At 40.1% G+C, this 27,135-nt stretch overlaps 1 protein-coding gene across 2 annotated transcripts in view; it reads right to left on the minus strand.

Annotated features, from left to right (window-relative positions):
* Window positions 1-9,278: 9,278 nt before the first annotated feature.
* LOC126458109 (glutamyl aminopeptidase-like) overlaps window positions 9,279-27,135 on the minus strand; it is a 292,746-nt gene continuing 274,889 nt past the window's right edge. For both annotated transcript variants that reach the window (XM_050094939.1, XM_050094938.1), the window contains exons 14-17: window positions 17,682-17,814; window positions 15,642-15,755; window positions 13,479-13,587; window positions 9,279-9,812 (exon numbers count right to left, since the gene is read on the minus strand). In XM_050094939.1, coding sequence (XP_049950896.1) covers window positions 9,660-9,812; window positions 13,479-13,587; window positions 15,642-15,755; window positions 17,682-17,814 — 509 coding nt within the window. In that variant the 3' untranslated portion in view covers window positions 9,279-9,659. The remainder of the gene's footprint in view (window positions 9,813-13,478; window positions 13,588-15,641; window positions 15,756-17,681; window positions 17,815-27,135) is intronic.

The following is a 27,135-nucleotide window of genomic DNA, read 5'->3' on the forward strand; positions in this document are numbered from 1 at the left end:
GCACTGGTAGCGCCACTTCGTTGTTGCAGTTACTAGTAACACACAAAAGGCAGCAGGTGATGATTATAGAACAGATAGTGTACTATCAGATTTCCAGATAAAAGGTTTTATCTTAACTTGACTGAATATAAGCATAAGAACTGTCACAAAATCAGTCAGATATCTTATAAAAATGGCTCTGAGCACTATGGGACTCAACTGCTGAGGTCATTAGTCCCCTAGAACTTAGAACTAGTTAAACCTAACTAACCTAAGGACATCACAAACAGCCATGCCCGAGGCAGGATTCGAACCTGCGACCGTAGCGGTCTTGCGGTTCCAGACTGCAGCGCCTTTAACCGCACGGCCACTTCGGCCGGCAGATATCTTATAATTCGATGTCGTTCACGGGAATAAAACACAGGAGAATAGAAAGAAAAGCTGAAGAGCTACTGAACCGTGATCAATTCAGACTTGGAAAAGATGAATGAATCTAAAAACATGCATAAAACCATAATCTTGGAAGGAAGAACAAATAATACACTACTGGACATTAAAATTGCTACACCAAGAAGAAATGCAGATGATAAACGGGTATTCATTGGGCAAATATATTATACTAGAACTGACGTGATTACATTTTAACGCAATTTGGGTGCATAGATCCTGAGAAATCAGTACCCAGAACAACCACCTCTGGCCGTAATAACGGCCTTGATACGCCTGGGCACTGAGTCAAATAGAGCTTGGATGGCGTGTACAGGTACAGCTGGCCATGCAGCTTCAGTTCATCAAGAGTAGTGACTGGCGTATTGTGACGAGCCAGTTGCTCGGCCACCATTGACCAGACGCTTTCAATTGGTGAGAGATCTGGAGAATGTGCTGGCCAGGGCAGCAGCCGAACATTTTCTGTCTCCAGAGAGGCCCATACAGGACCTCCAACATGCGGTCGTGCATTATCCTGCTGAAATGTAGGGTTTCGCAGGGATCGAATGAAAGGTAGAGCCACGGGTCGTAACACATATGAAATGTAACGTCCACTGTTCAATGTGCCGTCATTGCGAACAAAAGGTGACCGAGACGTATAACCAATGGCACCCCATACCATCACGCCGGGTGATACACCAGTATGGCGATGACGAATACACGCTTCCAATGTGCGTTCACCGCGATGTCGCCAAACGCGGATGCGACCATCATGATGCTGTAAACAGAACGTGGATTCATCCGAAAAAATGACGTTTTGCCATTCGTACACCCAGGTTCGTCGTTGAGTACACCATCGCAGGCGCTCCTGTCTGTGATGCAGCGTCAAGGGTAACCGCAGCCATGGTCTCCGAGCTGATAGTCCATGCTGCTGCAAACGTCGTCGAACTGGCCGTGCAGATGGTTGTTGTCTTGCAAACGTCCGCACCTGTTGACTCAGGGATCGAGACGCGGCTGCACGATCCGTTACAGCCATGCAGATAAGATGCCTGTCATCTCGACTGCTAGTGATACGAAGCCGTTGGGATCCAGCACGGCGTTCCGTTATACCCTCCTGAACCCACCGATTCCATGTTCTGGTAACACTCATTGGATCTCGACCAACTCGAGCAGCAATGTCGCGATACGATAAGCCGCAATCGCAACAGGCTACAATCCGACCTTTATCAAAGCCGAAAACGTGATGGTACGCATTTCTCCTCCTTACATGAGGCATCACAACGACGTTTCACAGGCAACGCCGGTCAACTGCTGTTTGTGTATGAGAAATCGGTTGGAAACTTTCCTCATGTCAGCACGTTGTAGGTGTCGCCACCGACGCCAACCTTGTGTGAATGCTCTGAGAAGCTAATCATTTGCACATCACAGCATCTTCTTCCTGTCGGTTAAATTTCACGTCTGTAGTACGTCATCTTCGTGGTGTAGCAATTTTAATGGCTAGTAGTGTAACAAGATATTTTCACGAGTTATTTGGATCTAGGAAAAGTATTCAGCTATGCAAAGTAGATCCTGGAACATAAAACTCACACTATACCTCCTACGGGATTTATTCTTTGTTTCGCCTAATCAGAAACTGTTTTAAGGAAGACGACTATGCTAGAAGGAAAGAAGGAAGATTAGAATTCAATGTCCCGTCGACGACGAGGTCATTAGAGACAGAACAAGAGCTCGGGTTGTTTCAAGAATGGGAAAGGAGGTCGACAGTGTCCTTCCAGAGGAACCGTCTTAGAATTTGCCTCGGACGTTGCAGGGAAATCACGGATAGCTCAAAAGTTGCTGGACGAACGGGGATTTGAACAGCTCTCCCAGATATGACAATGCACCAACTCATTCGGAAACTATGCCGGAATATCGGTTCCAACATATCTCCAGGACTGACAGATATATGGAACCAAGTACGTATACTTCGAAAACAACAGCTAAGTGGAAAAAGGTATCACGCAAAACTAAACCAAACCTGAATTAGGAAGTAAAAATTCTTGTTGTTAGTTGTCTCACTGTCGTTCATTCCATCTGTAGACGTCAGTAGCGTATTGTAAAAAACACACTTGAATAGACGATAAAAGCACTGTAAATGAAAACGTACTAAATACAGTTTCCAAAATGATGTTCCAATAGTGAAACAAGCGTGACCAATTTTGCGGGCGGCAGGTTGCGTCAGTCATGGTTGTTAAGTTCAAGGGAGAGACGCTTACCAGCTGTTCTGGCATAAACTTCACAACTAGAGCCCAGGTAGTACGCGGAAAGGTGGCAATACTAATCTCGTGGTTGCATCATCTGTTCAAAAGGAACGGCTGAATGGATACCTTTAGAGTACGCAGAGCGAGGAAAGCAGTTCTGCTTTCCCCTGTATCACACAAAACCTGGAGATCATAGTTTTACAGTAAATAATGTATATGGTTGCATAAAACATGCTGTAGAATTTTTATTTGCCTCGAGTTAATGATGCATGAGAAACTAAGTGGCTCGATTATGTTGACCTCATGTTCTAAAAAAATGCAAAAGATGAATCTGAGCAGCTGAACATTAATCTAAAACATACTGATATCGATATTAATCTGCTGAAATTACGGAAACAGAGTTCTGGAGTTATAATAGTAACATATTTAATAAAAATGAGTATAAGAGCTATCATTTACGCCATTCGTAGCGGGACTGCATTGCTTAGGAAATGCCCAACAACATGGTACATTTCTGAAGGCACTGGACTTGTTCTTGGGAAGATTAAGGTTCAAATTCTTGTTGGGCCTTCCTACCTTAACTTTTCCATAGTTTCTTTAAACCACTCCAGTTGAATGCCGCTCGATCACCTTCACAAACTGATGCCAATATCCTACACTACAACTGATCAGCTGAAATAGCATCGAATTCCCTTGCTATGGGAGGTTGAATTCATTATTAGAAAGCACTGTAGGTCTACTAAACTTGTAGCCATTTCCTGGAGGTTGCGGCAGAGAGTGGAAGCAGCAACACAACATATCTGCTTCTCTCTCTCTCTCAAGGAACAGTAAGAGACAATATTCTATTTATAATATTAAAATAATATAATACTAAAAAATGCACAAAAGTAATTTCGGTGGGACATCAGAGAATCATAAATATTCTTTAATTAGTGCAGTGCTGTAATATGCAAGCTGGGAATGGTAGGAGTAAGAGTCATGTTCTTCATTTAACGCTGCAAACGCAAGAATGTTTTGCGCTTACAATGAGTCAAAACTGCCATTTTCTTTACTAGCTTAGTTGTTGGCTCTCACAATCAAGACAGTACTTAGGCTTGTATTCAAAGGTATGCAGGGTCGGTTGGGGTGCATTTTTCCACACATGCCGCTTATCATTTCACCCCCCCTCCCTCCCCGCTTTCCCCACGTATAGTTTCACCAAAGTAGGTTTTCGCTACTACTTCTGATACACACCGTAGACTATGCAAATGTTGCACTTGGGCGCCTGTCTCCCTTCGGCTTCTTGCATCGCTTGGGTCTTGAAACGGCCCTGAAGATATGCATGGTTACATGTTTCGTAATATAATGTAAGATGGTATAGGTTCATGTAGTAGTAACAGGGTGTGGTGCCAATGAAGGTTCATTCATTTTCACACAAAAATCCAGACGTGCCCAATGTAGCAACAACTGTGCGCAACAAGGGCGACATGGCCACCACTGATTTAAATCTCTGTTTATCGCAGGGGGCAACAAGAACGCCATTTGTCCAGATACTTTCGAATTTTGCCGATTGAGGACTAGGGTGCGGAGATACTGCAGTTACTTACTCCAAGGGATATGTGCATTTTAACATTGTCTCATGAGCTATCCAGTGTCAATGAAATGCTTCAGTCTATTTCTTGTTACAACCAAAAGCTTTTTTAAAACAGAATTTTCTTTGTAGATTTCTTACAATAGTCCCAAATTAATCTACTGCAATATTCAGTTTAATAGTGTATGTTACAAATATATCAAAAGATGAAGAATAACTAGTATTCGATTAGTTTCTATTGTCAGTAGTGTTTCACCTACGTGGAATCATAGGCATGGTTTCTGAACCTTGCAACTGTAGAGGAAATCACATCCACGACACTACTGTGATTAATTCTAGAGTATTGTTTCAGTTTTTAGAATCTTTATTGAGTGGGGATGACAACAATCATCAGCCTAATTCAGAGAGATGCTGTAAGTACTGGGAAAGATTGGTGTGGCCCCTACAAAAATGTAATAAAAATAGTGTGGTAACTTAAATGGGAATTCTTGGAAGAAAGGCGACATAGATCTTATGAAACCCTGTTGGGTAAATCTAAAGCATCTATATTTGAAGAACGATTTGAGACTATTCTGCTGCCATCACTGCACATCTTGTGTAGGGTTCATAAAAATATAATAAGAATGACTAGAGCAGGTACAGAGGCATATAAGCAATTGTTTTTGCCTTTCATTTGTGAATGGGATAATAAAGATGAATGATAACGATGGTATGGTATACTATCTTCCATGCATTGTGCCATGGCTTCCATAATATATATGTGGAGACTACTGAAAATCTGGGTTTGAATCCTGGTATGGTAAAAACTTTTGATAGCCAATATATATTTATAACATAGCCAATCCGGCATGTCTGGCCACTTTGAACTGCTTTCATTCTGTGTCAGTGCATCTTCATTGATTTCATCCCTCTCTATCCAGTTACTTAATTTCAGTGAATTAATTCATTTCACATACATATTTTGTAACAGGGTGAAGGTACAGTCTCCCACTGACCCTGTTACCCATGCTGCTATTCATGCACACCCCACAGGGAAACTCTAACACAAGTGTTTGGAAATCGTGGGTGGAAACATCAATGACCATGAAAGTTTATGTCATACCTAGAGGCATGCTCACACAGCCTAATGGTTATGGCAACTGCCTGCAATAAGCAGGAAGTCTTTGTTCTGGTTCTGAATCAGACACGAATTTTCAGTTCCCACTACACATGCGCTATCTGTTGTATTTTATTATGTTTTGGGATAAAAGACAGCTAGTTACAGTTACCTTTAATATTTCTAGATCTGCAAACACTTGTCACCATATTTTCCTTGCTGGACCTTGCAATACCTCATGATCTGGTGTGTAGCATTTACTGCAGGACTGGCCAGAAATTCTGCACATGTGCGAAGCTGCTGCAAATGTGCATCTCCCTGGTCACAGCATGCACACTTACCAAACACAAAAAAAGAGAAACAGAACTGTCACCACTCATTTAGTATATGTCTCTAAGCACAGATGTCACCACTTCGCTTTACCCACTAGCAGGGATACACTGTACCTGGGGGTGGGGGTGGGGGGACTCTTGTGCTCTCTTCACAGTGGGCAATGTCATCATGGGAAGGTATGGAACTATATACAAACATCACACAAATGGTGCATAAATATGCTGGATTGGTTGTAAGCTCATAATTTTTAAGCATGTATACATACCTTGTGTTGTGACTTGCCGATCATTCAAAGTGCCGCCACGCAATTACGCGCGTCCTCTACATGCGGCGCTGTCTGCCAGATATGCAACAGCCACGACACCTAAGCGGCCAGCCAGCCAGCGGCCGCTAGACTTGGACTCAGTGTTGATTTGAATGTTACCGTGTTCACATGTTTTGCTTGGTCAACTTGCTCTGTGACTTACATGTGTTGTGTCGTTTTGAAATATATGTGTTTAACTTGACGTTATAACACCCTGAATAGCCAGTTTAATACCAGAGTTTTCAGGTAACAGTGTTCGCCTATGTAACATGGAGCAGGATGACACACAGTTAGTACATAACAATTTTAAATTAGAGAAAGAAATCTGAAACACGATTATCATTGGTGATGAGGAACGATAAAAGTTAATATTGGGTACAAAAACATGACACATTGACAAATGGAAGCAGTTGCGAAAATTTTCATTATTAATACTTGATCAAAACCCTGGGTTATTCATTTTCATTACAGAGAAAAATCTTTCACACACATAAGTAGATCTGAACATGGACATAACTCTTGCAACTTCATGATGCAGGAGTGGAAGTCCCTGGTGTGGAAAATTTTCACAGAATTCTTTTGTACGTCGTACTGCAAAGAACTCGACCTTCAGCAGTGTATTGCACTGCAGGTCGATCAGCTTCATCTGTAGTTGATTCTAAGCATATTCAACTGATGCTGAAAATGGCCATGCAAAGCATCACGTGTTAGGAGACACATTCATTAACACCTACAAATCATGCTCGAAGTTGCTCCTTAATTTTTACATTTATTGGCACGTATTCTTGAAATATAGCACTTTCATGGACCAAACCTAGAGTAGGGAAATGTGCAGTGTTTTCTGACAATAGTTGGCTCTTCCAAAGAGCAAGCCTCCTTTTCAAAAGCATTTACTTTTTCCATCTTGTCAGAAATTAAATTATTTTCACCTTACAAATTGACATCCAGTCTGTTCATGTGAGACGTAATGCCCATGAGAAATGCAAGGTCTGACATCCAGCAAGTGTTTTCTAATTTTAGTCCACTCTTTCCCATCTCATGCAAGAAATGTACTATGACCCAACACAAATTAAAAAAATCTTTTTAGCATTTTACCTTGACTGAGCCAGCATACTTCAGTATAGTACAGTATGTCCGCTTCCTCCTCTCTTAACTCCTCCAATAACTGCTAAAACTGGTGATGCGTAAATCAATTTGTCTTCAGATAGTTTTCGGTATGCACAAGGATTTACATGATGTTTTCTAATGTTAAAGATTTTGCTCAAAGTGCCTCTCGATGTAGAATGTAGTGAATTCCATACAACGTCTCTTCTGTGTGTGTGAGCTTTTTGCACATCAGTGCTATGAGTCCTCTCTGATGGCCTCACATTGCTGGTGCTCCATCCATGGTCACTGAGATTAACCAATTCCAATCCATACCGACACCATCAATTGCTTGCTCGACAGTTTGGAGTAACTCTACACCTGTCATAGTCCCTTTCAAAAGCACTAAATCGAAAACGTCCTCTATTACATGCAGAGCATTATTGACACCTGGTGTATGTATTACTGTGTGAGCTGAATCTATAAGATATGTTGCTTCAGCCAATGCAACACAGGAAGTAACAAAGTTCTGAGCCTTATTTATTACCTGCCTGTGCACATTGCTGGCTGTAAAACTTACACATTGTGTCACTGTTTGGAAAGGCCGATTTCTTGAAACCTGCTAACATTCGTGGGACAAAAAAGTTCTGCATCACCAATGAGACAGCCTTTTACAAATTCCCCTCTGGAAAATGGTTTCCCAGATCTTGCTATTCTTAATGCAGTTCTGAAACTCGCTCACATTGCAGATATACTGGAAAATTGAAAACAATATGTAGTACAGTAAAGTAGAAATGAATTTAACACAAGAAATGAAGGCTTCAAGAGGTGTCAGTTATTATGACTTACACTGAAATACTGTTGATACGCCTCATCCATTTTCTTCTTAAGTACACTTAATTTGGCTTGCCATTCTACACTGTTCAGTACACAACATTTGTCTTTACGAAATGAGTTGCAGTGTCTTTCAATTGTGAATTTGCGCTGGCCACCTATTATTAGGCATCACAGCAAACACTGTGAGATTTCACCTACTGCTGTAAAGAAGAATTGCAGTTCCCAGTCATGTTTAAATGACTGAGAATACAGATCTCCTGCTCATTGCTTTTTTGCAATACTCACCATTTCTCAGTACATCTCAAGTAAGGCTACAGTCACCAGAGGGACGCAAAACAGTGTGCTTCAGTCCTCCTGGTACCACGTAAACAAGGAAGCAGAACCATTGCTGCTTGTCTGGTATGTGTGCCTAGTCCCAGATGTCGCTCTTCTGCTTTGCCCGCTGGCTGAGATGTGTGCACCTGTGCCGTACTTTCGCCCTTATGCACAGCATGCTGCATTTGGCAAGCCTTGATTTAGTGTGTATGCTGCGACAATACAAGAGTGCTATTCAGTCGCTTTTGGAGTACTGGTTATTCCTCATGTTTTGCTACCCCTCTTTACATAAGACTAAAGTGAATATCACATTAGACAAATATAGGCCCATTCTGCATTCTATTGAACCCACTTTAAAAACGCCTTTTGTCTGCAGTCAGAAACCAGTGAACAAAATGAAAACGTACCATAATATGTGACAGAAAATGTAACAGTATGTGTATTATGCAAAAAGAAAACTGAGACAATTTAGGCCTCTACAAGCAAGACAAAACTTTAAAACTAGTTACCACAATACATGAAAACAGTAAAACTGTACGGAAATTTAAATTAGCTCTAAAATGTATATCTTCAATAAATTGTGCAATAGCACTGATGAATATATATATACTATCCTGAATTGTATGTGGATGAAATAGATATTAAGATTTTGATGTTGATATTCCAATATGCCTATTTTACCTTGTGTGTTGTAAGAACTTTGACCATTATATACACAGGCTATTGAAAAGTATATAGGTGTCTCGGCACTGTTTTAGTCTTGTATGTATTTTAGAAATCTGATCTACGTATACTGCTTAATGTTGTAAACTTAGAATGTATTGAATGACTTTATTGTTTGGAATGGATCAATAAATAAAATAACATGAGGCTACATAAAACAAGGTAAGAGCAGTATTTGTTTAGGCTATCTGCGGGTTGCAGAAATGAAACTATATATATATATATATATATATATGCACTGAAACACCAGAAAAATGCACCTGAAAACTTTTAGAAGAGACTCCCAGTTTATGAAAAATGTGAACTCAGAGCTGGAAATCTATCTTAAATCATGTACTGCAAACCGATTTCCGTAAATAAACAAAGCCAGTATCAACTTCCTTATATAAAAATATAATCACAACAAAAATTGATTGATGTACAATAATATTTACAAAATTATTTAACAACACTGAAGGCAGCACTGATGCAAAGACATTGATACATCTCAAATCTCTTTATGATCTGTATGATCATTAAACATATTTGAAAAATGTTTTGAATCTGCACAGAAGCCTTTACACTTCTCTGACAATAGTCACAAATGAAACGTCATATATTTACATTACACACTGTGTTTCATCTGCAGCAGGTAACATCATATTTCTTTTTTACAATGTTCCTTTGAAAAGTTAAACAACTACTTAAGTTGTTGTATGTGGTAACATAATGTCTGCAGAACTTAAAGCTCTGTAGACTGTCAGCATTTATTTTTCAAGATGGAATTGGTTTCACAGAAAGCCACATTTTGATCGTGTCATGATAGCTACTCAGCCACTGTATATTTCCTTCAACTGTCTCAAGTGCCTGACTGCGTGCTGCCGTTCCAGCACCAGCCTCTGGATACTTTTCGAAGAATGCTTTCATCTGCAACAACCACATGAAAATGAAAGACAACACCAATGGTTTCACTCACTGAAATAATATTTAGAAGAGGGGAAAAAAACCACACACACACACACACACACACACACACACACACACACACACAGAGAGAGAGAGAGAGAGAGAGAGAGAGAGAGAGAGAGAGAGAGAGAGAGAGACCTACCCACATTTTCAGTCAGACCACAGTACTGGGAGAATCCAACTACATTGTGCACAAACATAGTGTTTTGAAGGATATTACAAGTTCAAAAGCTGAGCTACAAAGTTCAAACTTCTATGTATGTGTATGTCCACTGATTAACAACTCTACTATATACTGAGTGATTTGTTTCAGCTCATTCCTTTGTGTGAAATGTACTGAGAAGATTATTAAGTGAATAAATGATAATTTACTTCATGTATCTGTCTTAAATCATACTGTAATTTGTTTACCCTTTCCTTTAATAAATTTATATAAATAATCTCACCATCTGGATTCAATGAGTGATGACTCCCGTTCGAAACATGAGACACACCAATGTTAACTGTTAACAGAGCCCTATCAATACAATTGTAGAGAACACTTATTTATTGATAAATATCAGTGTAGCAAATCATGTTATCTGGAGCTTGTGTAAGTAAAAGTGGTATATAGCAGTGTAGTGATAGCGTATTGATAATACTTTGAACAGTTTAGTGTTAAATCCTTTTTCTCATTTTTTAATGTAAACTTTGATTCATTTTACATTTCCAGATTTTCCTCTATGATGGAAGCTGTGTGACATGGTGTGTGAATGAACAAATGAATGAAAAAACAACTTCCATATATTTTCTTTTTCTCCATTAGATCCCAAGGAAGCACTCGAATAAGAGTTTTTAAATTCTTTGTGTTACATATAGCTTTATAAGCCATGTTGTTGTCATATACATGGGCATTTCATTTTTGACCTGAATTACTGCTGTATTTACACTAGTTTTAATGGCAGGCTTATCTTACTTCTCTTGCCACTGAATCTCTTGATTATTTATAACATAAAATAATTAATAAATGGAAACTGTTCATTGTTATCATTTTTTCAATATTCTATTTACTTTAAGTTTTACATTTTTTGTTTTGTTTACTATGTTCACTTTTGAAAAAGAAGAGAGCTAATTCTCATACAAAAATGCTGTATCAGGCTCTATTTAACTCTTTTTGCCTTTCATTTCATTCCTATTCCTATTTCACCTTCTACCCGGTTATTTTTCTTGTGTTGCTTCTTGTTACAGCCCATTTGCTGATCTCACAACTAATTCAGTACTCACTTCCAGTTTTATGATGGACATACAGTTCATCAGTCTTTATGAGTTTTCTATTTAGTTTAGCTATCAGAGACTGAAAACTTTTCTGACAATGTCAGTTCTAAGGAGGCGAGTTGACATTTTTGGCATTGATCTCCAGAGTTTAGAAGTTGTTTGAATTAAAAACGAAAAGCACAACGGTGTGGATGTTTCTTAATGTTGTAGAACATCCATGATTTTGTGTTTTGTGTTTATAGTTATGAATTTATTCTACCAAGCATTGATGAAGGAATCAATTAACAATTTAAGTTACCGTGATATTTACTAAGTTCTGGCATATTGGAATAAACTCCATAGTAGTTGTTGAGGTTTGAGTGAATTCACTTGGATGCACATAACAGCCTAGTTTCTCTCAAAATGGGGTTCAGATCAGCGCTTTGGATGGATCACCTTAGCAAATACATACTTTGTGAAAAGGAGTATCATCATGAAGATAGAGAAAAATTCTAATTCCAAATTATTTGGGGATCATGTTACTGTTTAAAATGTCGCAAACAACTGTAGATAATCACATTACACCTATCAGCTTTTCTTAATATACATTTAATGACGTTTTTCTCTCTCACCATCTTCAATCTTGGTATTTCCTAATTTTCTGTTTTTCTTCCTTTTTCTTTTATTTAAATATTATTAATAGTTAGTTTTGGCTTATGAAGTTAATGATCAACAAAATAAAAATATTTTTCTCAATAGATCACAGACAAAAAGAATTGAGAAAACGACCTGCACGGTCTTCAAGGTACAGGTTTTATGTCAAAACGCCAACTAATAAATATATATTCGGTATTGAAACTGATCATAAATAATGCAAAAATAATGTAAAAAGAATAAGACAAGATGCACTTGTGCCAGACATAAGCCAAAACTGATCTGACTTACTACTCTGATGGAAATTATAATCTTTTGATTACAAACTTTTAATCTGCTTAGTTCTCAAGTATGGTAATTAAAATATGAGGCTTACTATAAATTTAAAGTGGTATAATTGTGAAGAGGATCATTCTAGTGGGCAAAGTGCAGAATTTCAGCATTTATTTAATTACCAGTTTTCATTGTCTAATATGACAGAGCAGGTTATGAAAACAAAGGACCATTGTGCTGAATTTAGTATCCTGGAGTCTCCTTCTGAAACCCCCAAATGATGGGCTACAAGGTAGAGAGAAAAATACTGTCTAGTTTCTCTGCATGGACATCCCAAGGGAGGATGAGGCCTTCTTTGTCCAAAAACAGCACTATCTATTTCTCTTCACTGTGGTGTCATTATTGTGGAAAATAAAATATTACATAGATTTCAAAGGACAACCTCCAGTAGGAGCAAATTTTAGACACATATTAATCATTTAAAAAAATACAGAGCAGAACAGGATGTAAATGTGAAAATGGACCAGAGAGGCTATGTAAGCCCTCATCCAGACACACAGAGGAGAATTAAGCTGAGGATTTGTGAAAGGAGAAGCCTGTGTCAAGTTTCTGCTAATCAGTGTCCGAGGCCCTCCATCTCAGTTGGTGCAAAAGGAGCAAATACATGAAGCTAGTCACAGTTATGGGTGAGAAACTTCTTTTGCACTTATTTTCCATTCCAATAATGTCATCCATAATAGCTTGATAGCTGAATGGCTTGCACCAAAGGGCCATAAATTTCATGTCTGAGAGGTGTATTTCTGATCAAGACTGGCATTTTCTAGGTTTTTGTTTTCTGGTAGAATCAACTAAATCCATGCAGCAGCAACTCAATGAGAGAATGCTCTGACAAAGGCAAAGGGACTCTCTCTTTTCTGTCTGCAGTGGTATGAGGTTCCCCATAGGTAACCTTTGTTCCAATAACTTGGAAGCCCACAGCTCAATGTGATGGTCTGCACTCAAGTGCCATACTTAAAGGACCAAAGGATCCTTGAACACTTTGATTTTAAGAAAGACCTGGTTGGCAATATTAAATAAATGAATGCTCAAATAGTACATGAGCTTCTAGAATATTTCACCCTCTTTGTGCTATGGCATTCACTAGTTTTAAGTAACTGGAGATGTGACTGCTGCTTGCTATGATCATCCACCAGTGCCTAGTATGTCAAGAAGGGTACGTTAAGGGCAATGGTGAGATCAGTAGACTTAACATTTTATTTCCTCTAGCTATTAACTGATACAGCACCAGTCTTACAGGTGCGCAGGGCTTGCCAGGGGTCTTGTAGCAATCTAGTATATAGCACACTGACAGTCAACAGAATGAAAAGTATTTCTTTATGCTTTAAAGGGACAGCTGCTGATTTTATCTCCCTTTCTAATATTTACCACTTAGACACTAAAACACATATCAGAGTTGTGCTTACTCACCTCATCGAGTTTTTCTTGTGAACTAAAGTACTTTGTTATAGTCCGAATTAACTGGCCTAAGTATCTGTTGTTCAGTGTGAATCTCTCCACTAAGTATTCCCATTCATTTCTGAAACAAGAAAAGTCTCATGATTTTATGTGCAAAATGTCACTTAGTTGTAAACTACTTTAAGATGAAAGGATCTACAAATGAAATTATATTTCTTTGTCCTACCATGCATCACTCATTGCATTTTCATATGATGAACTCAAGAAATGGAAGCCAAAAGTAAAAGCTGCAGAATACAAGAATGAGAGATAGGTTGTGTTTAAAATTAGTAGATGTTACAAGCATGTTGACTAGATGATGGGAAAATTGCTACTAACTCTTTATCTACTGAAACCACACAACACATCTGCTTTTCAAAAGCAGAAAATGAATATGATGAAGATGAATATATTTAAAATCATACAAACGAGCCTAAATGCTAGTTTAAAAGATACATGAAAGCAATGAAACTTGCAAATTTGAGAGCTCAATAAAGAAAACAATGCTTATTATTTTAATTCCTTTTTTGTGTTTCAACATAACTGGACTCTTAAAATTGCAGATACTGATAAATGATACCTAGGAAATTATACCTAAATTATCAATTCACTGATTTACTTGAATTTTGAAATTCTGTTTTTGGGGATAGCAATTGGTATGCAGGCTGTTTCTTTGTGAGAATTCTCCTTCAACTACGCAAGGGTCCCTTGACATGCAAACAATGTATTGTAGATGTCCCTATAAAAAAATCAAAAGAGAGGCTAAACTTCTACATGCCAGCCACAGAAGACTGATTGCCCTTCAAGAAGATCAGGTGCTCACAGAACTTTTTCCACAATGCATGAATTGTAGTTCGAGCTGTGCGTGCTGTGGCCCCATATTGCTGAAACCACACATACTAAACATCAATTTGTGCGAGGCTCACTAATGTAGACAAATCACTGAGAATTCATATAGAGTGACACTCGTTTTCTTCAAACCACAAGGACCAATGATCCCTATTCTTGGCAATGTACACCAAACAATTACATGTTCTGAATGAATGGGCCTTTCATTACATTTTCTGCGACTGTTGACACTGTAGTAGCACGTTTTATTTATTCACACATCAAGCTAGCTGAACGTGTGCCTCATAACTGAAGAACATCAGCACATTATGAGGTTACTTTACAAACAACTCTTCACTCACATTCTGACTAGCAGAAAAATTACATCACAGAGTACTTGCACCACAACCAAATTAGAAATTAAAATTGGAGGTGGTTATGAAAAATCTATCTCACAGAAGAATCAGAAAGTTAAAGGTAAAATCTATTCTTGAGTGCTGAGTGTCAAAGAGATTGTGAAAATGACTAACTTACTGCTTTGCGAACTCATCCCCCCATTCTTCTTGTTTGTACATTTTCAGTTGCCCTGAAGGAGTTGACCCACAAAACAACTAACTGCTGGCAGGGAACAGGACTTAGGGTGGCTGTATTGAAGTGTGTATAAAATTTATACTGCACAGCAACAAGCGACTGATCGTTAGAAAAGTAGGTCTCTACCATAACTACACATTGTTCATTTGGCCAATGCATTGTCACTACTGGGGCATGTGCAAAAGAAACTTCCTTCATGGCCCCCAACTTCAAATGAAATCATCCCCATCCTTACCCCTACCACACCTTCCCACCTTCCTCAGTGGTGCCCCATTCAAATCAGTAAATTTCATTGCCACAGTGCACAGGCCACACAACATAACAATGAAAATAATGGTAGTACTCTTCATTCATTGTTATTATTTTCACATGTGTCCTTCCAGTCAGTTTCTTTAAGGAATTCAAATTAAGAGTCTTATCACAAAAATCAGTAGAAATAAATCTACTTCTTTTCAGGCTTACCCATAAATTTGTTGACGTCTTGATGTGGCGGGTGTTCTGCAGGATATCAGTGTTACTCTGATACCCTGCAGGAACCCAGTACCTCAAGATGTCAGTAGAACTAAGTACTGGACAGAAAAGTTTAAGCATAATCTGTGCATTTTTATTGACACATGAATTAGTGAAAACTGTAGTATTTTGCATATCTGTTAGTTTTTCCTTAAAATTAATACTAATTTTAGTGTTTGACAGGACAAATTTATTTTAAAAAATTACCTATAGAAATCCCAAATAATTTGACTGCCTACAGGATTGCCCGAGATGTAGCCAATGACTGTAAAGAAGTCCTGTGATCTTATCAAGCTCTCATCCTTTGTGTAGTTGAGGTACCTGAATAAGAATAATACAATAAGACATAAAAATATATTTTACTTGTGTTAATACCAATAATACTCAAGAGAAAAATTATCTGTAATTTATTAAATAACTGGAATTGCCACTGTAGTTGTACATGTACCAATATTATGTAAAGATGAAGGGAAGCTGTAATCCGAGTTACTGTGTTCATGTTCTTGTTTATATTTCTACAGACAGCTCAACATGTCTGTTACATAACCAGTGGCTAGTGCCATCCAGTCTACAGTTTCTGTCCCACTTATGATTTTCCATTATCAGATACACTGCCTGATAGCAAATGCGAAGCTTCGAGAAGGGGAGGAGAAAACAAAATGACACTTCACAATTTGAGATGTGATGTGCTGTCATTTCAGCGATTATAAAATTGGGTTCAATTTATAATACTTGGTATAATGAGCCCACTTATGAGTACAACATTGCACTCCCCCCCCCCCCCCCCCTGCCCTGGCGGCATGCACTAATGATATGTTTGAGAAAGGTGTCATGAAACTGCTATATCATCTTTTAACACAGTCTGGCCCACAACTGTTGTAAACAGTCCTTGATACCCTGGATAATGGCACTGGGATAGACTTGACAGCTGAGCTAGTTTCACAAATGTTCGATTAGGGACAGTTCTGGGGAACTTGCCAGCCAAATAAGTACCTCAACACCCTACAGATAGTTTGTAGAGACATGTGTCATGTTTGTATGAGCATCATCCTTTTAAAAAATGACTCCATGATACTGCCACATGAGAGGTAACACACGAGCTAGTCAGGAAGTCTGTGATATACTACTGTACCATGAGTTTCCTCAATCACTACCAGCCATGACCATAAGTCATACCCAATGTCTCCCCACAATGTGAAACCAAGAGTAATGCCAATGTCTCTCTCCAAACCAGGTCACTGTCATACTTTCCGAACCACAATTAATTAATGAAACACTGCAATGACATTCATCAGCAGTCCATGCACCCCGATCATGGTGCCACTATGATGTAACAGGCAGCCTACACATGGGACAGTAATTCCCTAGTCCAGCTGCTGTTAGTCTCTGACAAACTATTCAGGATGACACAGAATATTGCACGGAGGCCATTACTACTTCTTGGGTGGCAGGCACGGATGTGAAAGGGTTGTGATGTTCTTAGTGCACAGTACGGTGATCCTCCCTTGAGGTAGTCAGACATTTTCAACCAGAATGTTGACTATGAGTGAACCTACTCTCAAATACTGGTGCAGTTCAACATCAGGTCTCTGTCACATCTGAATGTCCCACAAATGTGGATGCTGCATGATTCAACCAGCCGGCCAAATGGAGACCCACATCGACACCTGTTTAAAATTCTATCAGATTCTGATAGTACTGTCTCAGACAAGTATGTGGTATCTCTATGTCCTTCACAGTGATCACTTAACACCTAGTGCTATTCATGACTCTTAATACCCTACCAGGCATGGTAACAACACTAAACATGAACAATATTAATGCACTTCAGTGGCTGTTTTACCTATCAGAGAGAACTGCAGCTCTGTTCATTTACATACTTGCCAATGGTGTTTACATGTATGAAGTTACAAAGACATCTGATCATGTCTTCTAGATGCTTTCATCTTTCTGTCTGGAAATATATATTTAACATTATATTTTTGCATAATAAATCTCTCTTAATATTGTCTCTGTGTAAATATATTTTACGACATAATTGAAGTGTTGCTACAAAATGTAATAAGCGTATTAAAATTATAAATTGTGCATCAACTATAACGTACATAAATTTTGTGACATAATTTAATAATGATTTAATAATTTGATAAAATCACTGTATATTTCTGAAATTAGTACGGATGAGTTAAGTAGTGCCATACAAACAGCTTAGCATTTGGGGATTGTCTGCCATATTTCATTTATTACCTGCGAATTGCCTCCTCATTTTGGATCCCTGCAAGCCCATACAGTAGTTTTGTTCTTTCCTGTGCATCTGTCTCAGCAACATATAATTGCCACATCTGTTCCCAGCTTTCAAATGACCCATTTGCTGACATTCCTGTAGACAAGAATTTAGCAACTGTGAGAAATAATCTTCATTTTCATGGCAGCTTCACATGTAAAAGCTTAAGTATGACATTAAATTCAGTGATTGTTTCTTAAGGGGAGCTGGAACGATGAAAATGACAAAATTAATGTTAATTATTTCATTCACATTATTTCATAAAATTATTTGGAGTTTTCTGAATAAAACAAATCAAGTTACACCCTTCTAAGTGAATTCTAAGTACATTTTTTATCGCTGCAAAGTTGACGCGCCACATAATTGGTTGTAGCAACTTAGTGTGTCACCTCTGACGGCACCGCTCGCTGGCTGCAAGCAGGATATATTTGCGGAATTAGACAGTGTTTTGTTTTCCAATGTTGTATGGCTTTACCTCTGTGACAAGTGACTGTTGATATCGGTAAACATAAACGCTATACCGTGTGTGTTGACTTGCGGAGTTTGCTTTGTGTTGTTTAGCTGTTCAATTTTGCGTATTTGATGAATTTAGCTCATACCTGTTTTACGTATTTGGTTTGTGAATATCGATATGCCCCGTTTCAGCAATTGAGTGTTTAAGAAAAGGCACAATGAGTGGAAGAAGAAATCTTTTGTTGTTTTGAAGGGAGATGCTGCTCAGACTGCTTCACCGACTACTCCAAATGAATGTGATAGAACTTCTTCCAGCAAGAAACCTTGTAACAGCAAAGAAAAATTTGAAAACTATAAAAGTGACAGTAATGATGTGAATGAAATGATTAACATTTCCTTGCTCTCTAATATTTTGAAACATAACATATTACGCCAAGTTTGCAAAGAAAGAGGACTGGAATTGAAAATAGCTTCACACATTGGTTTGGCATGTAAAATGTTATTGAAGTGTAACAAATATGCTGCAGAAGTTTTGTTTTCTAATTTTAACAGTATTCCTCGTAGTGGTAATAGTGGAAAGAAGGTATATGATATAAATGTTAGGCTAGTGTATGGCTTGCGTTGCATTGGCAAGTGCAGTGCAACAGGGGCACTGTTATGTGGAATTATGAACTTGCCAAAACCACCAACCAAGTTTGGATTTTATAATGAATTGGTGGGATCTTCTGCTGAAGATATTGCTCAAGCAACAATGAAGTGTCAGTAGACCATCAGCGAGAGCAGCACCGTTAGTTCCTGCTACTAATAATAAAGCGAGTACTCTGTTTGTTTGTTGCATATTTTTATGAGCTTCAAACAGGAGTGACTTATTTTCAGTTATCTGTGTAGTTACTAGTTTATTTTTGTAATTTCTTATGTATTCGAGTGCTTACTAGGCACAACCTTTTATGTCAATAACAGTGTAGTGTACACTACCGCCGTTGCTATCGACCGTTGTATCGACTCTCATATGGTGCAGGCTTTTGTTTGTTTGGTTAGAACAGCTCAGTGTCAGTTAGACCGTCAGCGAGAGCAGCACTGTGAGTTCCTGCTACTAATAAGGTGAGTACACCGTTCGTTTGTTGCATATTTTTACGAGCTTAAAACAGGAGCGACTGCAGTAATGGATAGGAACTGTAATTGTTGTGTACAGATGCGAGCTGAGCTGGCAACCCTTCGCTCACAGTTTCAGGCTGTGTTGACTTCTGTCACACGGCTTGAGGCTGCTGCCAGGGGGTGTCACTGTGAGGGATCGGACGCGGAAATGCAAGGGACGTCGAGCACATCCCACATGTCCTCCGATCGGTCCACTGCTGTGACCACCCCAGGTACTGCCTGCACTGAGGTTGACCACTCACCCGTGGTCGAATGGGAGATCATTCCAAAGTCTGGCAGGCAGTGAAAAACTTTCCAAGGGGCTGATCGTAGGGCCTCCCCGGTTCGTTTGACGAACAGGTTTCGGGCGTTACCTGTGGCTGACGATGTCTCTGAGCCGGATGCAGTCATCCACCCTGTTCCAGAGGAAGCTTCTCGGCCCACAAGGCCTGGGCATCACAGAGGATGGGTTTACTGGTAGTTGGGAGCTCCAACATTAGGCACATAATGGGGCCCATTAGGAACATGGCTGCCAAGGAGGGGAAGGAAGCCAGTGTGCACTCCGTGTGCATTCTGGGGGGAGTCATTTTGGATGTGGAAAGGGTGCTTCCGGATGCCATGAAGAGCACAGGGTGCAGCCAACTGCAGGCGGTGGCTCATGTCGGTACCAATGAAGTGTGTCTCTTTGGATCGGAGCAGATTCTGTTTGGCTTCGGGAGGCAAGCGGAAATGGTAAAGACTGCCAGTCTTGCTTCCGAGATTAAGGTGGAGCTCACCGTCTGCAGCATCTTCGATAGAACCGACTGTGGTCCTTTGGTGCAGAGCTGACTGGAGGGTCTGAATCAGAGGCTCAGGCGGTTCTGTGACCGTGTAGGCTGCAGATTCCTTGACTTGCACCATCAGGTGGTGGGTTTCCAGGTTCTGCTTAGTAGGTCAGGAGTCCACTACACACAGGAGGCAGCTAAACGGGTAGCGGGGGCTGTGTGGAAGGGACTGGGTGGGGTTTTTAGGCTAGAGGGTATCAGGGAACCACAAAAGGTGCATCCGTCTAAAAGTGGGCAGGTAAAACACAGTAAGGTAGTTGTAGAAAGGATTAGTATTGTAGCCATAAATTGTCATAGCTGTGTTGGGAAACAACCAGAGCTCCAAGCCCTAATAGAAAGCACTGAAGCTCAAATAGTTGTAGGTACAGAGAGCTGGCTAAAGTTGGAAATAAGTTCAGCCGAAATTTTTTCAAACAATCTAACAGTGTTCAGAAAGGATAGATTAAATACAGTTGGTGGTGGAGTATTTATTGCTGTCAGAGGTAGTTTGCCTTGTAGCGAAATTGAAGTAGCTAGTTCATGTGAAATATTATGGGTAGAGGTTATACCTGACAATCGGACTAAACTATTAATTGGATCGTTTTACCGACCCCCCGATTCAGAAGACATAATTGCTGAACAGTTCAAAGAAAACTTGAGTCTCATTTCAAATAAGTACCCCACTCATACAATTATAGTCGGTGCTGACTTCAATCTACCCTCAATATGCTGGAAAATTTATACGTTTGAAGCCGGCGGCAGGCATAAAACATCATCTGAAATTGTACTGAATGCTTTCTCAGAAAATTATTTTGAACAATTAGTTCATCAACCCACTCAAAGCGTAAATTGTTGCGAAAGCGTACTTGACCTTTTAGCAACAAATAATCCTGTACAAATAGAGAGTGTTGTAACGAATACAAGGATTAGTGACCACAAGGCAGTTGCTGCTAGGCTGAATACCGTAACACCTACAACCATCAGAAAGAAACGCAAAGTATATCTATTTAAAAAAGCTGATAAAAATGCTCTTAACACATTTTTAAGAGACAGTCTTCACTCCTTCCGATCCAATCATGTAAGCGTAGAAAAGATGTGGAATGATTTCAAAGAGATAGTATCAACAGCAATAGAGAGATATATACCACATCAATTAATAAGTGATGGTACTGATCCCCCATGGTACACAAAACGTGTCAGATCGTTGTTGCAGAAGCAACGAAAAAAGCATGCCAAATTTAAAAGAATGCAAAATCCCCAAGATTGGAAAAGTTTTACAGAAGTTCGTACTTCAATGCGAGATGCCTTTAATAATTTCCACAATGAAATTCTGTCTCGAAATCTGGCAGAAAACCCAAAGAGATTCTGGTCATACATAAAGCACACCAGTGGCACGACGCAATCAATACCTTCACTGTGTGATAACAGTGAAGTCACTGATGACAGTGCCACTAAAGCACAGTTATTAAACACGGTTTTCCGAAACTCCTTCACCAAAGATGATGAGGTAAATATTCCTGAATTCCAATCCAGAACAACTGCCAAGATGAGAAACGTAGAAGTAGATATCCTCGGAGTAACGAAGCAGCTTAAATCACTTAATAAAGGCAAGACCTCCGGTCCAGATTGTATACCAGTCAGGTGCCTCTCAGAGTATGCTGATAAAATAGCTCCATATTTAGCAATTATATACAACCACTCGCTCACAGAAAGATCCGTACCTAAAGACTGGAAAATTGCTCAAATCACACCAATACCCAAAAAGGGAAGTAGGAGTAATCCGCTGAATTACAGGCCTATATCACTAATGTCGATGTTCAGTAGGGTTTTAGAACATATACTGTATTCAAACATTATGAAGTACCTCGAAGAAAACGATTTATTGACATATAGTCAGTACGGATTCAGAAAATATCATTCTTGTGAAACACAACTAGCTCTTTATACTCATGAAATAATAAGTGCTGTCGACAGGGAAATGTCAAATTGATACCATATTTTTAGATTTCCAGAAGGCTTTTGACACCGTTCCTCACAAGTGTCTTCTAACCAAACTGCGTCCCTACGGAGTATCGCCTCAGTTGTGCGACTGGATTCGTGATTTCCTCTCAGAAAGGTCACAGTTCATAGTAACAGACAGAAAGTCATCAAGTAAAACAGAAGTAATATCCGGCATCCCCAAGGAAGTGTTATAGGCCCTCTATTGTTCCTGATCTATACTAACGACATAGGAGACAATCTGAGTAGCCGTCTTAGATTGTTTGCAGATGATGCTGTCATTTACCGTCTTGTAAAGTCATCACATGATCAAAACGACTTGAAAAATGATTTAGATAAAATATCTGTATGGTGTGAAAAGTGGCAATTGACCCAAAATAAAGAAAAGTTTGAAGTTATTCACATGAGTACTAGAAGAAATCAGCTAAACTTCGATTACGCGATAAGTCACACAAATCTGAGGGCTGTAAATTCAACTAAATACTTAGGGATTACAATTACAAATAACCTAAATTGGAATGATCACATAGAGAATACTGTGGGTAAAACAAACCAAAGACTGCAATTCATTGGCAGAACACTTAGAAGGTGCAATAGGTCTAGCAAAGAGACTGCTTACACTACACTTGTCCGCCCTATTCTGGAGTATTGCTGTGCGGTGTGGGATCCACATCAGGTGGGACTGACGGATGACATCGAAAAAGTACAAAGAAGGGCAGCTCGTTTTGTATTATCACGAAATAGGGGAGATAGTGTCACAGACATGATGCATGAATTGGAGTGGCAATCATTAAAACAAGGGCATTTTTCGTTGCGATTGGATCTTCTCATGAAATTTCAATCACCAGTTTTCTACTACAATTGCGAAAAAATTCTGTTGGCACCCACCTACATAGGGAGAATTGACCATTACGATAAAATAAGAGAAATCAGGGCTTGCAAAGAAAAATTTAAGCGCTTGTTTTTCCCGCATGCCGTTCGAGAGTGGAATGGTAGAGAGACAGCTTGAAGATGGTTCATTGATCCCTCTGCCAGGTACTTTATTGTGAAAAGCAGAGTAATTACATAGATGTAGACGTAGATGAAGAAAACAGTTGAAGAAGCTGTGACAGATAATGGGAATTGTAGAGATTTAACTGTTGCTTTAGATGGATCATGGTAATGCAGAGGTCATAAATCCCTAATAGGAGTTGTGACAGCTACCAGTGGAGACAGTTGCAAAGTAACTGATGTTGCTATTCTCTCAAAACATTGTAGATGTAAGGGCGATACCAAGGACAAATATAGTGAAAGTTGTGAAGCAAATTTTCATGGCACGAGTGGAGCGATGGAAGTAGAGGGAGTGAAAGCAATTTTTTCCAGATCACAGGAGTGGTATATTGTACAATACACTAACTATATAGGAGATAGTGATTCTAAGGGATATAAAGCTGTAGAGGAACTCAAACCTTATGGCAATGAAATTCACATTAAAAAACAGGAGTGCATTGGACCATGTGCAGAAGCACATGGGGGCTCGCTTGCGCAAACTAAAGCAAACATTAAGATCCCAAAAGCTTAGTGATGGAAAGACCCTAGGAGGAAGAGCAAGATTGACAGATGAAGCAATTGATAGATTGCACAACTAGAGCATTGTAGATGGATAAACAAATTTAAGAACACATTAAATCTTTGTCCAAGACTGAGGGAGGTGGTAGAATTGTTAAGTGACATTGGGAAGGATAATGTCATTCACATTTGAATGTTCCATAGCTTGCCTTACCGCCTTCATCCTATCTGAGCTTAAGCTCGGTCTATGATGGTGTTATGGATGTCAGCTTCCTATCTTTTTCCTGATTTCTTTCATAATGTGCTTCATCGGAATAAAAATGTTGTAGCAGAAGGAAAGGATGTACAGGCAGATGCGAAAGACTAAGAAAATTCTCTACAAACCCAGCTAGTACAAAAGGTACAACGTGTAGGATGTTATTAGGAAATAACTATGGACAAACAGCCAACTCTAATAATAATAAAAAACAATGAGCTGCCGATAATCAATACATGAAAGATGAGATCTCAAATCTCCAAGCAAATAGATCTGGATGAAACAAGCTGCAGAAGGTAAAAAAAGTAAATAAGGAGGTAGGGAGTGAATAAATATACTACTGATCATAAAAATTGCATCCCCACGAAGAACAGCAAATAATAAAACTTGAATTATTATGTGTATGGAATATAGTAACAAGAACAGATGATTAAATTTGTAGGAGATTTATGAGTGAACAGAAGGTGAAATTTAGTACATGGTGCTCAAACGCAGTCAAGCATCAAGTCAAACTAAGTTTGGATGACAGATACGAGCAGGTCATCACATGGCAGTTGAACTCTGTGCCAGAGCTCATCATAGTGGCTGGGAAGGGGTGGTATGTCAGAATTTTGGCAACCCATGACCAGATATTTTCAATGGGCAACAGTTCTGGAGAATGTGCTGCCTGGGCAACAGTCAAACATGCCTCGTATTGAAGTAGGTCACAACATGTCTTGTTGCAAGATAATGTCATGGAGATTTTGAAGAGAGGGCACAGCCACTTGCCTTACATATCAGAAATTGTAACAGCTGCTGCCAAACTTACAAGCTACATTAAACAGAGGTGATTGTGTTGTGTACCCTGTGGAACCCCATACCATCACACCAAGTGCTGGGGCCCATATGATGATGAAGATTACAATCAGGCAACATTCAACTTCTTCGGAGCCTCTTCACATGGGTTCCATCGTGATGCTGAATGCAGAACTGGGACTCATCTGAGAAGATGATGCGGTCTCACTCTTGTGCTCAGTGTTGTCATTAGGTACAAAACTCTTTATGTCCACTCCTGCTCCATTGCTGTGAGTGGTTGGGCTCATGTGACATGATTCTCACACTCTGGCAGCTTGTCATTCAGTAGATGTAATGCCTCAGAGTCATCATCAATATCAGCCCCTGGCAATGACATTAAACTCCTTCCCCCTGAAATCAGTATATAGAATGGAAAATGGCATGACCTGTGCATGTTTCAACAGGGGAGAGGGGGGAGGGGATGGAGTGGCAGAACTCTCCACCAGCAGATCCAGAATCATAGGCTTGGGGGCTGGCCCCCACACGGGGCCCGCCCGAGGTCTGCAAGAGCAGCAGAGGTAGCAGTGTGCCGAAGGCAGCAGGTTGTGTCAGTACAACTGCTGTGAGGAAAGGCTGGGTGGTGGAAGTGTTTCCATCTCCATAGACTCCAAAAATTATGATCCCCTCACCAACCTTATGACAAGTGGAGCCACGTGGCGAGGATGAGAGGGACAGTGGTGGTGACCCTGGTCTCTGTCTTCTCTATCAGTGACAGAGGCAGAGGCAGGGTTGGGGATATTGATTGCAACTGTGATTGTGAGTGGAGCTGTGACAGGTCAGGTAGACATGCCTGGTTGCATCATCAAACAACTGACAGCCTCTGTGGCATAAAATGAGCACTTTGGTCCTTCTCAGACACTAGCAAAATGTGTGCACCTGGATGCAAGTGCCCTGCGTGTAGACAGGTCCCCGTGTAGACAGGCCTGCACACCAGCTGGGCACATTGGGATGCAGGAGGTCTAACAGGGTCAGATCCTGGTGTCTGTGCTCGATTTTGGCCGAACTGATCCGTTGATGGCAGGTGGGCAGGGTCTGATGTTGTGAAGAAGCCGTAAAAGGTATAATTGGTAGATGACATCAGCAATATCTTCCGTGTGCCCAGACCACCTGCCCAGCCTTCGTGTTGGAGGTAGCATGAAAGGGGGCAGCAGTCAGGTGTTCAGTGCCATTGTGGCAACAGAAGACTTGGAACTGTGCCAGTGAAAACTGGGGTTAGTTGACCAACACCAAGCCTCAATGGCAAAAATGCTCTTGAGGGCAGGAATGGTAGTAGGATTAGACGTGGACTGTATCTAAAGGACATATGGGAAGTTTCCACTACTAGCAACCACAAAGCTTCTTGAAATGGTATAGCAAAATCAACTTAGATCTTCTCCCATGGGTGGTCAGAGGAGGGACGTTGCAAGAAATGTAGCACAGAGGCCTCCTGATTGTGAGAGCAGGCATGACTAGAGTGGTATGTGCATTCAATGTCAGCACTGATGCTGGGCAAATGCCTCCACGTGCGACATCTCCCAGTGCAAACATGAAGGAGCTGGAGGATGGGGGACAGAGTACGAACAAAATGACAACCCAGCATTCAGCTATCTGTGGCCAATGTTAAGACACACTTCATGGCATTGAGCCTATAATACAGTGAAAAATAATTGCAAAAAGCCAGATGGTCTGGTGGGAAACATGTTGTGGTCATCCTTTCTAAACTGCAGACAAAACTATCTTCAGAATTGGGTCACAGGAAGATGCTTGCACTACCTCATGCATGATTAGCAGGAATTTATCCATGGTGTGTTAGAGATGTTGATCCAGAGCAAAACAAACTGTCTCCTTGCGGCTGAATTCCATGTCAGGACCAAGAGGAAGGCAGGACAAGACATCTGTGTTGACATGTTGGGCAAAAGTGGATTTCATAGTGGTACCCACTTAAAAACAATGCCCAGCAATGTGATACTGTGCCATGTTTTCCAGGAGCTGGCCAATGCCTGAACAATGTCAGTAGGTGGAACACTTAGCCATACAAATACACACGAAATACCTTGACCCTGTAAATAGTTGCCAAAGTCACCTCCTAAGTTTGTGAATAGTTGAGCGTTTTGGAGGCAAAGGTGCTTGAGCATTCAAAACCATCTGAGACCTTGTGAGACAAAACCACTGCACTGCTGTACTGAGACACATCTGTCGCTAGCCTTGGCACATATGGCATGAAATGGCATCACTTTTAAGACCATCCTTAAAGCACTCTTGACTGGCAGCTGGCCACACTAATTTTACACCCTTCTTGCACAGATGATTTAGGAAGGGGGCAGGTGATTTGCGCCACTTGATGAATAAACTTGGCAGAGTACATGATTTTTTTTCCAGCAACAACTGCAATTGGGGGGCCTGGCAGGCTTA

The sequence above is a fragment of the Schistocerca serialis genome, chromosome 2, assembly GCF_023864345.2.
Source record: "Schistocerca serialis cubense isolate TAMUIC-IGC-003099 chromosome 2, iqSchSeri2.2, whole genome shotgun sequence".
NCBI lineage: Eukaryota > Metazoa > Arthropoda > Insecta > Orthoptera > Acrididae > Schistocerca > Schistocerca serialis.